The sequence below is a fragment of the Prinia subflava genome, chromosome 22, assembly GCF_021018805.1.
Source record: "Prinia subflava isolate CZ2003 ecotype Zambia chromosome 22, Cam_Psub_1.2, whole genome shotgun sequence".
Taxonomy (NCBI): domain Eukaryota; kingdom Metazoa; phylum Chordata; class Aves; order Passeriformes; family Cisticolidae; genus Prinia; species Prinia subflava.
In genome coordinates this window covers 1,065,431-1,079,922 of record NC_086268.1, presented here as the reverse complement: position 1 = coordinate 1,079,922, position 14,492 = coordinate 1,065,431, and the positions used below count along the sequence as shown (strand labels likewise).

The following is a 14,492-nucleotide window of genomic DNA, read 5'->3' as shown; positions in this document are numbered from 1 at the left end:
CGTGGAGATGGCTCTGTGGGATGGGCTGGAAAGGAAGCAGAGATGTGCCAAGGATCCCTGAGCATGTGGAGCTTGTGATGGAGTGACCTTTCCTGCCCATCACCCTCTGGGTTGCTGCTCGTGGCTGGGAGAAAAGGGATGTTTTAGGTTGCTCGGGTCCTGGGAACACCCCCTGGGTTCCCAGCACTGACCACTTCCCCTGGAAAAGGTTTTGGGCAGCTGTGGTTTGTGCTGGGGTTTCGGGACAGCAGGTCTGGCCGGGTTCTGGGTGTGCAGAATTCACCTGCCTCTCCCGGGGCCGGGACTGCCTCCTGCCTGCTGATGGGAAGGGGTGGGCGAGTTCCTGGCTCTGCTTCGCTCCTCCTGGGTTTGGAGCAGTGCTGGGCGCCTGCCCCGGACCTGAACTGAAACAAAGGGAGGGAGTCGGTGCCTTTGGGGAAGCTCCAAGTCAGCCTGACCTCAAATCCCTTCCCAGAGCAGCAGCCCAGAAACCTCCCACAGACACAGGAGCCGCCTGTGAGGAGCAGAGTGTGCAGGGCCAGGGGAATGTTCCCACTTTGTGCCCCGTGCCAAGAGCCTTGGGCAGCCCTGCTGAATTCCAGGGAGGAATTCTTCTCCCAGCACTGAGGCTGGACATGCTGCAGTGACTGCCCTGAGTGTGCAAGGCAACGCAATTTCCACAAACAGAAGCAGCTGGTTTTGAGTTAGAAAAGGGGCCCTGGCTTCCCTGTTTTGCTTTGGTTTGGGTAAAGTGGGAATTCAGTGAGTCTCAACTCACAGACCCAGCTTGGGTTTGTCCAGTGGGGATCTGGGGGTTTCTGTGGGTAAGTCAGAGCGGAGCAGCAACTCAAAGTGGTTTATTACTGGAGAAATTGGTCTTTTGAGAAGAAATAACCCAAAAATTAGAACCCAATGAGAGTTGATATTGCTGGAGCTTTGTTCCTGGGATCAGTAATGGGGCACGTGTGGGACCCATTCCTCTGTTGTGGCTTTCTCCTCCTCAGGGTCTATTCCTCTTTTGAAAGTCTGTCACAGCAGAGAAAGGCTTTCAGCCCCTAATACAAATTTAATTTATTTCTTCTAAACCTGCCATCCAGCAGTGTCTCCCCCAGGCCCACAGGCAGGTAGGCTGTGTTTTCCCAAGGGATGAAGTTTCCTAAGCAGATTAGGAGTGATTATTTTCCCGTGAAGCCTGGCCACGGCTGTCGTGCTGTCCCCAAACGCTGTGCACATGAAGCAGACGCCTTGGACACCGCTTTGCCTCCGCTCCTGGGGGAGCAGAGCTGTGGTGAGCACCAGCTCAGCCCCGAGCAGCTCCCGGGACAGCCCAGGCCATCGCCTGTGGCTCCTGTACAGCCCTTTGCTCACTCAATGTCCTGCTCCACAGCACCTCCCGAGACAAGGGGTGCTGAGCACGGCCCCACATCTGGCTGGGCAGTTCCCAAAGTTCTCTGTGCTCTGGAAAATCGTAGGCCAGCATCCCAAAGGGATGCAAATTACAAAAATACAGCCTGGCAGGCTCCACGTGAATTACTGCCCATTAGCAGTGGTTTTCCCGATCTCTCCTTTTATAGCTCTTTGTTCTGCTGTGTCAAAACAGATTTGTTTATATGGTTTCAGCGATGATGTTTCTCTGCAAAAATGCTTTTCCTCTAGCTGGGGATTGGTTCCATTCCACGCTCGGTAACATCATCGCTTGGCACGGAGTCGCTGGACTTCAGCTGGAGCTGTGCTCGACGGGGCAGTGCAGGAGCCTCGGGGCAGCCACTGCTCCATCCCCGCTCCTGCAGGGATCCAGAGCACAAGGGGGGACTTGAGGGACCCGGAGGGAAATGGTGTCATTGGGGTAAACACAGCTTTGTCACTGCTCCGCTCCCCCGTGCCCCGATGGGGCCAAGGGCTGCATTGCTGCTGAACAGGCAATTTCCAAACTTGGCATTTCAGGGAGAGACCTTAAAATCAGAGGGAAAAGTTCTGGAGAGCGAGTGGCTCTGTCCCTGCCTCAAGCCCACGGGGACAGACGCCTGTTCCAGGGCAGGGACACAGGCTCAGATGAAACCATGCCCTGCTGGAGCGACTGGCAGTGCTCCTGTGCTCTCAGGCAGCTGAGGACCAGCCCAGCCCCTTTGTGAGCATAAATCAGCATCTCCTGCCTGGCCTCTGCATTACTTTTGGCCCAGTTTCTCCAGAGGAGAAGCTGGAGCTCGGTACAGCCTCTCCAGCAGCACAGCTCTGGGGAGCAGATGTTTACCATGAGCTGCTTTTCCTCCTCCCTTCCCACATTCACACTGGGGTGTTTATTTTACCTGAGCTTGTACAGGGAAAAAAAATGCTGTGATTTTTTTTTTAATTCTACTCACTTTGGGCAGCTCCTTGGGAATTTGTAAATAAAGAAGCAAAGGAAGGAGAGCACGGAGCACATCCAGCCACATCCAGCTGTGTCCTGGCTGCTGCTGTGTGGGGCATCTGTGCTCAGGGCCCTGCAGAGCCCCACCGTGCTCGCTGCAGCCCCCAGGGCATGGTCACACCTGAATGTTTTGCTGTGTGCTGTGGATGACAGCCGAGAAGCAGATAAGGTCAGAGAAGCCCAAAACCTGATTATAATGGCTTGATCCCTGCCTCCCTCTCTGCAGGGTAACTGACAGCCTTATCCTGTTATCCTTCTGCATTAGAAGGGCTTGATGTTTTCCAGCTCCTCAGTGTTGGTCTGTATCTCCTGACCCTTTGAATAATTGCCTTGAAATGCCACTGCTGGTTTGTTTTCCTTTTATGTTTTACTGGAACTGGGAGATGGCTGTGGAATGGTGCCATCACTGCCGGATTTCCATCTCAGATGCGCTGGAGTTAAGGGGGATGAGCCAGCTCGGCAGTGGCAGCAGTGCTGAGGTGTTTTTCCAAGCAGAAATGGATGTCCAGGGCAGCAGCAGGAGCCGGGGACACAGGAGTTTGCCAGTCTGGCCTGGCAAGGAGTGGTGCCCATGGCTCTCAGCTACTGCCTGGCAGTGCCCCCAGCACCCTGTTCCCATCTGACGTCCTGTACTGAGCAAGGAGCTCCCTGCCCATCCCGCTCCTCCCAACACGCCTGGCTGTCTGCTGGGAACCAACTGGGGCTTGTCACAAAGCTCTGTGGCAGGGCTTTCGGAGCTTTCCTCAGGGCTTTTTGTCCAGCCCTTCTGTCACACAGTGCTTTGCCCTGTCTGGCTGAAGCCTGCCCTGGTTCCTGACCTGCCCTGGGTAATTCCCAGCGGGTCTGGTTCCCTGCAGCTGCCAAATGCTGCTGGATTCAGGGCAGGCAGTGCAGGATCGGGTCCTGGGTGTGCCTGAAACTGAGGCAGGCCAGGCTGGAAGAGCCCTGCTGCCCACCCTCACCTGGGTGGACCCTGCCATTGGCTGAGTGTCGTGACTGAAGCCCTGTGAGCTGGGACCCCTGGCAGCCTGGCAGCCCTTTCCCAGCTCTCAGGGGCCAGCAGGACAGCAGGACTCCTGTGTGTTGTTTCCAAATTCATCTTGTGTGTTTTCTGCTGGTCCCAGAGGAGCTCCCAGTCTGATCCTCACTCCCCCCACGCCCAGAGCACAGCTCAGGGCAGAGCCCAGGCCTGCTCTGCTGTGGGATGTTTCCCAGCCAAGTGAGTGCCTCCCCTCCACACCTGCACCCTGCAGGCACCGTGACTTTTGTAGAACCACAGAATCACGGAATGGTTTGTGTTGGAAGGGATCTTCAAGGCCATCAAGTTCCAAATCCCTGACACACCTTTCACTCTTCCAGGTTGCTCCAAGCCCCAACCAACCTGGCCTTGGACAATTTCAGGGATCCAGGGGCAGCCACAGCTTCTCTGGGCGGCCAGCGCCTCACCGCCCTCATAGGGAAGAATTTCTTCCGCATATCCCATCTAACCCTGCCCTCTGGCAGTGGAAGCTGTTCCCTCTCGTCTTTCCAATCCATCCCTTGTCCCCAGTCCCTTTCCAGCTCTCCTGGAGCCCCTTTAGGTGCAGCAGGGGGCTCTGAGCTCTCCCTGGAGCTTCTCTCCTCCAGGTGAACACCCCCAGCGGTGTCCGGAGCAGAGGGGCTCCATCCCCGTGAGCATCCCCGCGCCTTCCTCTGGGGGGATGTGGGAGCACCGGGGGCCGGGCCGTGCTGGCCGCGCCCCCGCCGCTGCCCGCGCCCCCCGCCCCGCAGGCACCGCCCCCGCCCCGCCCGCCCGCTCCCCTTTGTGCTGCAGCCCCGCTCCGCGCTCCGCTCCGCTCCCCCGGCACCGCCCGGAGCCGCGGGGCCAGCCCGGCTCTGCCCGGCTCCTCCCGGCCAGCTCAGGTGGGTCCGGCCGCAGAGGGGTCTTGGGGGGCCGGTGGGGAGGAATGGAGGGAACGGGGGGCTCGGGGTCCGCCCGGCAGCGAGGGGTGCCCGCTCGGGGGTCCGTGCCCCGGTACCGGGGTGCGGCACCGAGCCCCGGCCCGCTCCCGCCGGGGAGGGGCCGCGCCCCCGCCCCGCTGCCCCGGGGCATCGCCCCTCGCCCCGACCCGCCCGCATCCCGGCCCCGGCGGTTGCCATGGCAACGCCGGGTACCGCTGTTTCCCTCATCCCACCGTTGCCTGGTTACCAGCCCCCCGAGCTGGGGAGGATGCCCCGGCGGACCCACCCGAGACCACCGCGGGGAGAGCCGGGGCACGGCCGGTGCTCCGCGGGCTGGCTGGGAAGTGGGGAGCGGGGGATCCCGGGGAACGAGGGGATCCCGGGGAGCCAGGGGGGATCCCGGGGAGCCAGGGGGGATCCCAGAGAGCCGGGGGATGCCTCTCCCGCAGCCCTTGGCAGCGCTCTGGCTCCTGCTGTTCAATATTGTAGTAACACCGTGCGTAAACAGCCAAGCGCCTCATCCCGGGAAGGCGTACGGAGGAAGGGAAGAGCGCGTCTCTCAGGGTGTGTAATTAATGCTTCCGAAGAAACGGATTTTGGAGTCCATGTGGTGGAACTTGGATCTTGCAGGGATATTTCTGTGGGAGGGAAAGTGACAGGTGGTTCGTGTGGATGTGAATGAGCAGCGTGAAGGAGCAGCCTCTCGGGGAAAGCCGTGTGTGGATTGGAACTGAGCACCCATTTTGGCAAGCCCACAGCGCTCCAAGATGCTGGTGGGTCCTGTTGGGATTTGCAGTCCCAATGGGTGGTTTTGCTCCCAGTTTGAAACAAAGACAAACCCGGAGAGTCCCTGCTCATGCACAGCTGGACCACAGTTCCAAGGCAGAGGGAAGTGGAGAGCTGCCAGCATGAAATGCCATGGCTGCCAAGCCGGGCCACCTGTTAGAGCGTGTTTGGGACCTGCTGGAGGATATGCTGTGCCTGCAAGGTCTGAGTCTGCCTGCACCTTCCTCCCATCAGCCTCACAGCTCACATTCACCTGGAAATTTTATCTGCTTTGTCTCAACATTCAGGTAAAACGTGGTGGGGAGCCACGGCTTTGCCAGGTGTGGAGGACGCTCCCTGGCACAGCAAACAGCAGCTCTGTGTGCAGCTGTTCCCCCGTGTTTGCCTTTCAGGCTGTTTGTGTGTTTGCAAGGTGCAAAGAGCTCTGCAGCTGCTGTGTCCCCGAGCATGGAGAAGGCACCTTTGGCACTGGCAGCATGGAGCTGCCCTGTCCTGTCTTGTCCTGTCCTGTCCCACCCAGGGGCTGTGCCACCTGCCCACCACTCTGTGCCCAGGGCACCGTTGGTGGGGACAACAGCCGTGCTTCTGGGCACTGCTGTCTGCCTCGTGCTCGTGGTGGTCACAGCTGATGGTGACAGCAGCGGAGAGAAGGGAGAAAATGTCTGCTCTGCTGTGCTGCAGCGTGGCAGTGCTGTGGTACCCAGCACGCTCAGGAGCCTCAATCAGCTTCTTGCATGCTGCTCTCTTGGGGTGTTCTGGTGATCTGGGGTACTCCCACCAGCAGGATCTTCCAGGGAACCTCTCCTTTGTCTCACCTGTGGGATCCTTGTGGCTGATGCCCCTGCAGAGCCCGGGCTCACTCAGCCGGTGTGTGGCCAAACAAGGGTGTGGTGGGAGGGGAGGACAGCCCAGGCAGGTGCATGGTCAGGTTTACAGCCCCTGGTTATCTGTTAATCAAATAAGGAGGGATCAGGAGCAGCAGACTCCTGTGGGAGGTGGTGGTGATGTTTACTGCCTGCTGGAGCCCAGGCTGGGCTCCCTGGCCAGGCAGCCCTCAGCTCAGCAGGGTTTGCACTGGAGGTTTGCCCCAGTGAAGGATTGGCCTCGCTGCCTCATCGGGGTGTCATCGGGGGGCTGTGCTGAGCCACACTTGGCCAGGCTTGGCTGAGGCTCCTCGATGGTTTAGGGTCAGTTCCGTGAGGCTGGAAGAAGCCCTGACGGAGGCAAGTGGAATTCTGGGGTACAGGTGAGGGATGGAGTGCTCAGAGACAGCCCAAACCAGCAAAAGAGACAATCAGACTGTAGCAAAGCCAGGTTTGTGTCTCCCGTCCAGTCAGCCTCTGAATCAGCACCGGCTTTGGGAAGGGCCGTCCATGCCAGGATGGCGAGGGCTGGAAATCTCCTCTCCTCTCTCATTTAGAAGCACGAGGCACAACAACAGGCACATTAATAGGCAGATTGATGCTGACGTGAAATGGCAGAAGAGCACATCTATGCAGAGCTGGAAATGTCCATTCACACATGCACGCTCTTAAACGCCCCGGGCAACGGAGCGCTGCTGTCACGGTCTGGGGGGCTTTGCACAGAAACCAGAGATTTTAACTAGGTCTGATCTTCAGGAGATGCCCTGAGGACTCCTGACGGAAGGCGGAGGCTGCCTGGAATTGCACTGTGATGGCTGAGACTTGACAGGGCAGATCTCTGCAAAACAATGGGGAGGAAAAGGGGACTTGGAGATCCAACAGCGTTACAGATTCACCTGTCTTGCTCTGGCAGGAATTGCTGTGCTGCAGAGAGCTGAGCCAGGCAGGAGAGACTGGGTCTGTCTCCTCTCCTTCGCCCGGGCTCCATGCACGCACACACACCAAGCCAGTGGTGTGGAAATGGGCAAGGAGGGATTATCCAGGAGGAAGAGGCTGAGGAGGAGCTGTGGCCGTGCTCTGCATGGAGGAGTGTTGGCTGTGTGCGTGGCAGGGCGGCGGCAGGGCTGTGAATCATCCGGCCGGCTGGCGTGGGTGCAGGTGGCTCCCAGCTCCTGGTGCCAGGGTGGCCCTGCCACTGTCACCCGGCCTTGGTGTCACCGCTGGCAGCGCTGGGCAGGGGGAACTGACCCTCACCATGGGCAGGTCCAGCCCTGCTGCCTCTGGCAGCCCTGGGTTAATTCCCCAACCCACTCTCCTCCACATCCTCCCAGAAAACAGCAAACTCCGTGTACTTCCTCCCTCTGTGTCGCTGCTTCCTCCCTCCTGAGCCTCTCACAAATTCCTGCTGCCTCCTCCTACCCCCGGCCCTTCTATGGAGATAGGGATGGTGGGAAATATCTGCCTCATGAAGCAGCAGGTTGAGCAGGGATGAGAGGGAAGGGGAGTTCTGGATGCTGCTGCTCGGCTCCTGCACTGCTCCTCCTCTCTGGGTGTTTTGCCAGACCTCGCAGTTTTAACAGGAAACCCCCGTGTTTAGGTTCAAGTCACAGGCACTGCCACTGCCCGTGGCGTCCGGGGTGGTGGCTCCAAACTTTGTGTCACCAATGGGGAGAAAACAGGAAGAGATTTGGGCTGTGGGACGTGGCAGCTGCTGGATTTCCTCTCTTTTCCTGTGCCAAGGCGCAGCTGGATCCAGCATGGGGGAAGGTAGGAGCGGGGAGAACGGCAAACCCTCGGCAGTGCTCGCTCTTCTCACTTTATTTCAGCTCCAGGAAGAAGTGGGTGGGCCAGCTTGGAGCAACCCAAAAAAACCTGTGGCTCTTTGCAAGGCATATGCTTCCCTGGAGGAGAGCTGGGCTCGTTTGCACTGCAGAGCGCCGTGTTTGCCTTTGGAGCAGGGACACTGCCAATCCTGGCAGTTCACTCGTGCAGAGATAAGTTCGAGCACGCAGAAGTGTGTGAATTCTAGGAACTGAGATAGAAAAACAAAGAGCATATGTGTGCTGCGTGCTTGGCTCGGCCCAGCAGTGAACTCCGCCGCGCTACGTGTGAGAAGCCAAATGCTGAGCAAAGGGTTAGAGGCTCTGTGTGTGTGTGTGTGGCTGGGCAGGGCCCAGTGCCACGTGGAGGGGCTCAGGGCAGGGAATAATGCGAAATTCCCTGAGAGGGGATGATCCAGTAGCAGGCAAATGGCAGCAAAAGAGTGAAAATCTGGTGAATGATTTGTTTGAGAAATACGGGAGCCAATTAATATTGATCACGGCATGAGAGCATGAGCTGGGTCACAGCCCTTGTGCACACACAGAGCCCTCGTAGGGGTAAAATGATTCTGGAGCCTCGTGGGGAAGAGATAAAGAACGTGAGAGAAAGGACATGTGCAGCTCCAAATGACTGTGTCACCAGCTGTGGGTTCTTTGTGTGTGCTTCTAAGACCTGGTAATTACCCCGAAATCTGCATTTCAGCAAACGAGGGGGTTTGTCTGAGCCCACCCCGGTGCAGCCCGAGCTGCACAATGGCCCAGCAGCTGCAGCAGAGGGGGATGAAACCCTCCAGTGTTCGGGTAAACACATCGCCCTCGGAATGGCAAATCGTGGGAGGGGAGGGCGGCAGGGATGGGAGTTATCTGGGATACCAGGCAGGGTCTGGGAATGTTGGTGGGGCCGGGGCTGCCTCCTCTGTGGCTGCAATGGGAACTGGGCAGCACCGGGAACGGCCGCGGAGCCCAGCGCTGCTGGGGCCAGCACTGGGGGCATTGCCGAGCCTGCTCCACGCGTGCCAGTCCTGGGAGCGTGGAGCAGAGCCTGGGAGAAGGGGCCGTGCCAGGGTCTGGGGGACCTCGGTGCCCGGGGGACCGACCTGGGGCAGCTGAGCTGCGTCCCCCGTGGCTGGCAGCGGGGGCGGGCTGGGATGGAGGTGGCAGCGGAATCAGGTCAGGCTCTGGAGGGGCCGAATAGCGGCGCGCCGGGCTCTGCATCCGTCAGCGAGCTGAATTCCTGCTGTGTCGAGGGCCCCTTCCTTATCGGCTCTAATCCAGCGCGGCAGCTGCAGCAGCTCTGTAGCACTCGGCGCTATCGGGGCCGCGCAGGACTCCCGATAACCCCCCGGGCTCCCGATAACCCCGCTCCCCCCGGGCTCCCGATAACCCCCTCCCGCTGCCGAGCCCTCTCCGTGCTCCCGACCATGTATGGCCACCCAGCCGCGCCGGGGCACGGGGCGAGCCCCGGCACCGCTGACACCGGCAGGCAGAGCCGGGGCAGCGCGGGGAGCGGCCAGCCCGCCCTCGGGGGAGCTGCATCAGCCTCTCCTCCTGGTGTCCTCCGCACGCAGCCAGCGACCGGGTCTGCAGAGCCCCGTGCCCGCTGGCAGGACGGGGAGCAGCTCCCCCCTGTCCCCCGGCTGTGCCCGGGGAGCTGGGGAAGGGGGCTGGCAGCGGGCTGTGGGTACCAATGCCCTCCCTGGGCACGGCAGCGCTGCCGGTGCCAGCAGTGCCCATCCCAAACGCAGCTGGGGACGTGTCCGAGCTGGCAGGGACAGTCACAGCCCGGCCACAGCGTCCTGCAGCCGGGGAGGAGGGTCCGTGCTCCCAGCCAAGGGACAGGCTCGGCTGGGAGGGGACACCAAGATTATTTATGGTCTCTCCTTGCTGCTGCACGGAGCCCCGAGGCCAAGTGTGTCTTTGAGCTCACGTCCCACCAGGGCCGCTGGCCTCATTGCGGGAGTGTAATTGCTATGCTAATTGGGACAAATCATCATCAGGGGCCGGGCCGGGGGCTGATGGCCCGACCCGTGCCGTGCCGTGCTGAGAGGAGCCCTGGGATGCTCAAAACCAAGGAATTTCGAAGAGCAGACGCAGAAAGAGGAAACTCAAATTGTTCTTGCCTCTTCTTCCGTGGTGTCTCTTAAATCTTCTTGAGAAAGTTTTTAATTGAAATGCACCACATTAAAAAAAATAATCCCAAGTGCGAATGGAGTCTGTCCCAGTTTAGGAGGCTGGAAATATTCAGCAAACTGGTTAAGTTATGCCAACCTCTCCCAAAGATAGCAGGATTTAGGCTTGAGTGTTTTAGCAAAGTAGGGTAACTGTAAATTCAGCCTCTTTTTTATATTTTTTTTTTTGTCTCGGTGGAGGTTTCGGTTGAATATTATGAAAAGGTTCTTCCCCCAGAGGGTGCTGGGCACTGCCCAGGCTCCCCAGGGAATGGGCACAGCCCTGAGGTTGCCAGAGCTCCAGGAGCCTTTGGACAGCGCTGCCAGGGGTGCCCAGGGTGGGATTGTTGGGGTGTTGGTCCCATTGCCTGCAGAGCAAACTTGAGGCTGCACTGAGATTTATGCCAAGTGGAGATGGTCAAAAATACATCACAGAACCCCACAAAAAAAAAAAGCCTGTCTGGCTGTTCAAACCCTTCCCTTCCTGCCTTGAACTGCTGGGCTGGGCACAGCGATGGCACCAGGTACCCTGGGTGTTTCCTAGGACCAGCCTGGCTCCTTCTCCCGTGGCACGGGCTGGCCCTGCCTGCCCACACAGCCAGCCATGGCTTGTCTGATGCTCCCCCGTGCTCCCTGGCCTTGTCCCTGTGCCCTCCCTGAGGCACCTGGGTGCTGACCCCCTCCTCTCTCCTCTCTCACAGCGGCCATGGAGGCAGCGCTCATCTTCCTGTGCTCCCTGCTGGTGCCAGCGGCCGTGGCAGACGGTGAGTGCCCGGTGCTTCCCACACACACCTCGGGAACAGGCTGGGGAGCCCCGGGGATCCACGGGGGCTGGAGTGGGGCGTGGGGCAGCAGCCATGAGAGCCCAGAGCCCCAGAGTTTGTGGGGAGCTGCCAGGGCTCAGCCCACTGACCTCACACCCTGTCTGCTCATTTCCAGTGGCCACCCAGGAGAAGGAGGAGGAGGATCCCTTTAACTATGGTGAGTGAGCATGGCTGAGCCTGGGGGCGGGGGTGCCACGGCCCTTCCCCACAGCAGGAATGAGCCCTGTGTCCCCCCCTCCCAGATTACCAGAGCCTGAGGATCGGGGGGCTGGTGTTCGCCGTGGTCCTGTTCACCGTGGGCATTCTCCTCATCCTCAGTAAGTTGGGGATGTGCTGGGTGCTGGGCTGGCTGGGCCAGCAGGGGCTGCTCCCGTGCTGGGAAAGGCCTCATCCCCCTTGGGCCACGCTCACCGAGTTTCTCTCCCCTTGCAGGCAGGAGGTGCAGGTGCAGTTTCAAGCAGAAGCCCAGGTGAGTGAGGGCAGCCTGGCAGGGAGCACCTCCCTTGGAAAGCTCCTCTGCTCTGATCCTCCCAGGCCCCTCTCGCAGCTGCCAGGGGGGCTGCACTCTCTGGGTGTCCCTTTGGGGTGCCCAAATCTGGGGGAGCAGCTCTGCCTCTCCCCGTGCACCTTCCTGGCCATCCCACCGCGCTGTTGGGCATCCCAGCCCCGGCATGGGGCACAGATCCCGGCTGCCCTCACCGAGCTCCTTTCCTTGCAGGGCTCCAGGGGAGGAGGAGGCTCAGGCAGAGAACCTGATCACCTCGAATGGTAAGGTCACCGTGCTGCGGTCATGGTGCCACTGCTGCCCCGTGTCACACAGACACAAACCCCTCTGCTCTTCCCTCTGCAGCAACGGCGGCACAGAAAGCAGAGAACTGAGCAGGACCCAGTGCTGTGAGTCCCAGGCCAGGCTGGGTGGGGGCATCAGGGTGGAGGGGCAGCTGGGGCTGCTTGTGGGGGTGACTGCAGGGCTCTGAGCAGACCAGTGGGACTGGGCAGCTCTGCATCCCTGGGATGGGGTGGGGACAGCACTGGTGGGGTCTGCAGCAAGGAAACTCAGGGCTGGTGAGGTCCTGAGTGTCCAGAGGCAGCCCAGCAGGAAAAGGAAGCATCTGTCCGGATTTTCCCTTGTGTTACGCTTCCTTTTCTTGTGCTCCTCCACCCCTGAGCAGTTTTGGTTTTAGGGTGTTCAGAAAGCTGGGTATGACCCCCTGGGATGTCTCACTGAGCTCTCCAACCTCCTGGGCCGTGCCCTGCTTTGGAGAGGGGAGCCCGTGCTGGCAGTTTGTGCTGCTGGGGGACAACCCCAGCATGGGGAAAGCCTGACCCCCTGCTCTGCTCCCCACGCAGACCCCGAGAGCCGAGGACAGACGCTCGGAGCGCAGCTGCCCGCGGCCTGCGAGGAAACTGAAGCCCCAGCGGCAGGTCCCTCTCAGGAGGCGCGGAGCTGCCGTGGCCGTGTCCCCCCGTGTGCTCCAGCACCGGTTCTCTGTTTCCTAACCCGACTAAACCACGCTCACCGTCCTCTCTGCCTCCCGTGGTGTGTAATGTTGCTGTGAGATGATCATTACCTCTAGGGCTAGTTGTTGCTGATGTTGTAATCGTGACTTTCTCTTCACCTTTCTCGTGCTGTGCGTGTGATTCGGGCTCTGTAGGACTGGCAGGCCGCTGCCCTCTGGGCTGCCCTCCAAGCCTGGGGACAGGGAGGGTGGGCTGTGGGGCAGGGACCCCCGTTCCCTGTCCAGTGCCATCAGCTCAGCCCCCCTGGCTTTGGGCAGGGCTTGGGGACCTGCAGTGCCCTGGGGACCTGCCCAGCCACTTCAGGGCCACCCATCCCCATTTCAGCAATAACCCCCTGCATGCCCCCAGCCTAAAAACAGCCATGCTGGGGGGTGAGTCAGGCAGGGACATCCCATGGCTCAACCATCCCCACTGGGGTGACTGGGGTGCTGGATTCAAGGCTGAAGGGAGCTCTCCTGCCTCTCCTGCTTGGCACTCCCCATTTCTGTCCCTGGTTAAACCTGTGGGACGCTGCTTTAGGTGTGAGGCAAGGCCGTGGTGGCAGAGAAGCCCGTGAGGTCCCCAGCACGGTGACACTGTGGATGAGGGCAGCAGCACAGCGGTGACCCCACCAACCAGCACAAACCAGCTCCTGCCCGTGAGCCACAGCTGGGTGGGTGCCACAGTCTGAGGGCTAAAGAGAAACAGAGATCCTGTCTGTGCTTGTCTCTGGCAGGGAAGAGGCAGCGGTGTCTCCTCCTGGTGCTCCCTGCCCCTCCCGATGCCTTGTCACTCCCTGTGCCACCTGTGTCAGTGCTGTGTGGTGTCCCGTGGTGGTTCCGTGTCACCCCCGGTGCCAACTGTCCCCTCTGCCCATGGAGCAGCAGCAAGTGGCACTGAGTGATTCTCGGGGCTTTTGCACACACCCAAGCTTGCACTGTGACAACGTGCTGAGCCCGGAGGCCATTGTCACCCTGTGTCCTCTCAAGGGTCAGAGCCAAACCTGTGATTTTTGACTCTTCCCCACGTCCATGGGCAGGCAAAACCTTGACGGGGCTAGGGACTGCCAGCTTGGGTGGGGGCAGCAGTGGAGGCTTCACTGAAACACCTCAGGGTGCCATCCCCACACCGGGAAGGGGGTCTTGTCCTCCAGAATGGTTTTGAGAGGAATTTCTGCTGTGTCCATCCCACTGTGGTGGCCCTGCCTCCAGCGTGGGCTGTGTCCCTGCATGCTTGGCACCACTCGGTGGCACCGGGAAGCTCTGTCCCATCCATGCCAGGCAGAGGGACCGTGTCTCTCGTGTTGTGTCCCTTCCCTCTGTCCTGGCTGTTGCAGAGCTCCTGGGCAGAGCAGACCCCCGGCCCGGCCCCGAGTGTCCCGGTGTGTGTCCCGTCGGAGCGCCCCTGCTGTCCCCAGTGTGCCGTCGGTGTTACTGCGAAACAAAGAGCTCCCTGTGGTGTGTAAAATGGCCAAACCCTGACTGTTGTAAAATAAACCGAGCTATTGTGTCTCCTTTTAAATAGGCGAGTGTGCTGCTGTGCTGGAGGGCTGGTGTGCTCTGTGCTGTGACCTAAGGGGAAAGGAATAAAGTATCGTTTCTATCAGTGCCTGCCTGCGTTGTCTCGAGGGCCGCGGTGTTCCCAGGGCAGCCTGGCAGCTTCCCACGCCGTCCCTGGGCTGGGACCAGCGGAGCAGGGGCAGCGCCCTGGGCAGCACAGCCGGGCTTTGTGCCGGCCGAGCCCCTCCTGCAGCTCAGCGAGAGCCAGAGCCCGTGGGAGGGGAGCTCGGGGACACTTTTGTCCCTCGGCTTTTTGGGAGCCGTGGTGTCGGGCTGCTGGCGCGCCGGCTCGGCGGGTGCTGAGCGCTGCCAGGTCACCGCGACAGCAGGGCCGCTGTGACGGCCCCACGCAGCACCCTCCCGGGGCTTGGCTGCACCCCGCGGGCTCCGGGGGGCTGGGCTCCGCAGCCCTGCCCAGGGGAGCGCCCCTCGGGGCCGGCTCCCCACCCCCGGCCACCCCGGCGTTAATCGGCTTTTGCACGTGACTGCGGCTCGCTGATGGCGAGATTAGAGCAAACTGGATTGCACAGCCCTCCTGAGCCAGCCCTGCCAGGCCCGGGGCTGGCACCGCCCGGGCACGGGTGCAGCATCCCGGTGCCCACTGAGGCACAGATGCACCACGGA

The 14,492-nt window shown here is 60.6% G+C and overlaps 1 protein-coding gene across 2 annotated transcripts; it reads left to right on the top strand.

Moving 5' to 3' along the window:
- Positions 1-4,190: 4,190 nt before the first annotated feature.
- Positions 4,191-13,914, top strand: FXYD6 (FXYD domain containing ion transport regulator 6). 2 transcript variants are annotated; one of them, XM_063417914.1, is made up of 8 exons: positions 4,191-4,309; positions 10,687-10,749; positions 10,925-10,966; positions 11,052-11,126; positions 11,242-11,278; positions 11,528-11,577; positions 11,660-11,703; positions 12,160-13,914. In XM_063417914.1, the coding sequence occupies exons 2-7, from the start codon at positions 10,692-10,694 to the stop codon at positions 11,686-11,688; spliced, it is 291 nt and encodes a 96-aa protein (XP_063273984.1). In that variant the 5' UTR covers positions 4,191-4,309; positions 10,687-10,691; the 3' UTR covers positions 11,689-11,703; positions 12,160-13,914. The 2 variants fall into 2 exon arrangements, with proteins under 2 accessions (XP_063273984.1, XP_063273983.1); XM_063417913.1 differs by lacking the exon at positions 4,191-4,309 and adding an exon at positions 7,694-7,764.
- The last annotated feature ends 578 nt before the right edge of the window (positions 13,915-14,492 follow it).

Bases quoted from the DNA above. Each gene is read 5' to 3' on its own strand.
- FXYD6 (XM_063417913.1), top strand. The intron at 10,750-10,924 runs GTGAGTGCCCGG...GCTCATTTCCAG, and splicing joins GCCAGCGGCCGTGGCAGACG to TGGCCACCCAGGAGAAGGAG. The intron at 11,127-11,241 runs GTAAGTTGGGGA...CTCCCCTTGCAG, and splicing joins GGGCATTCTCCTCATCCTCA to GCAGGAGGTGCAGGTGCAGT.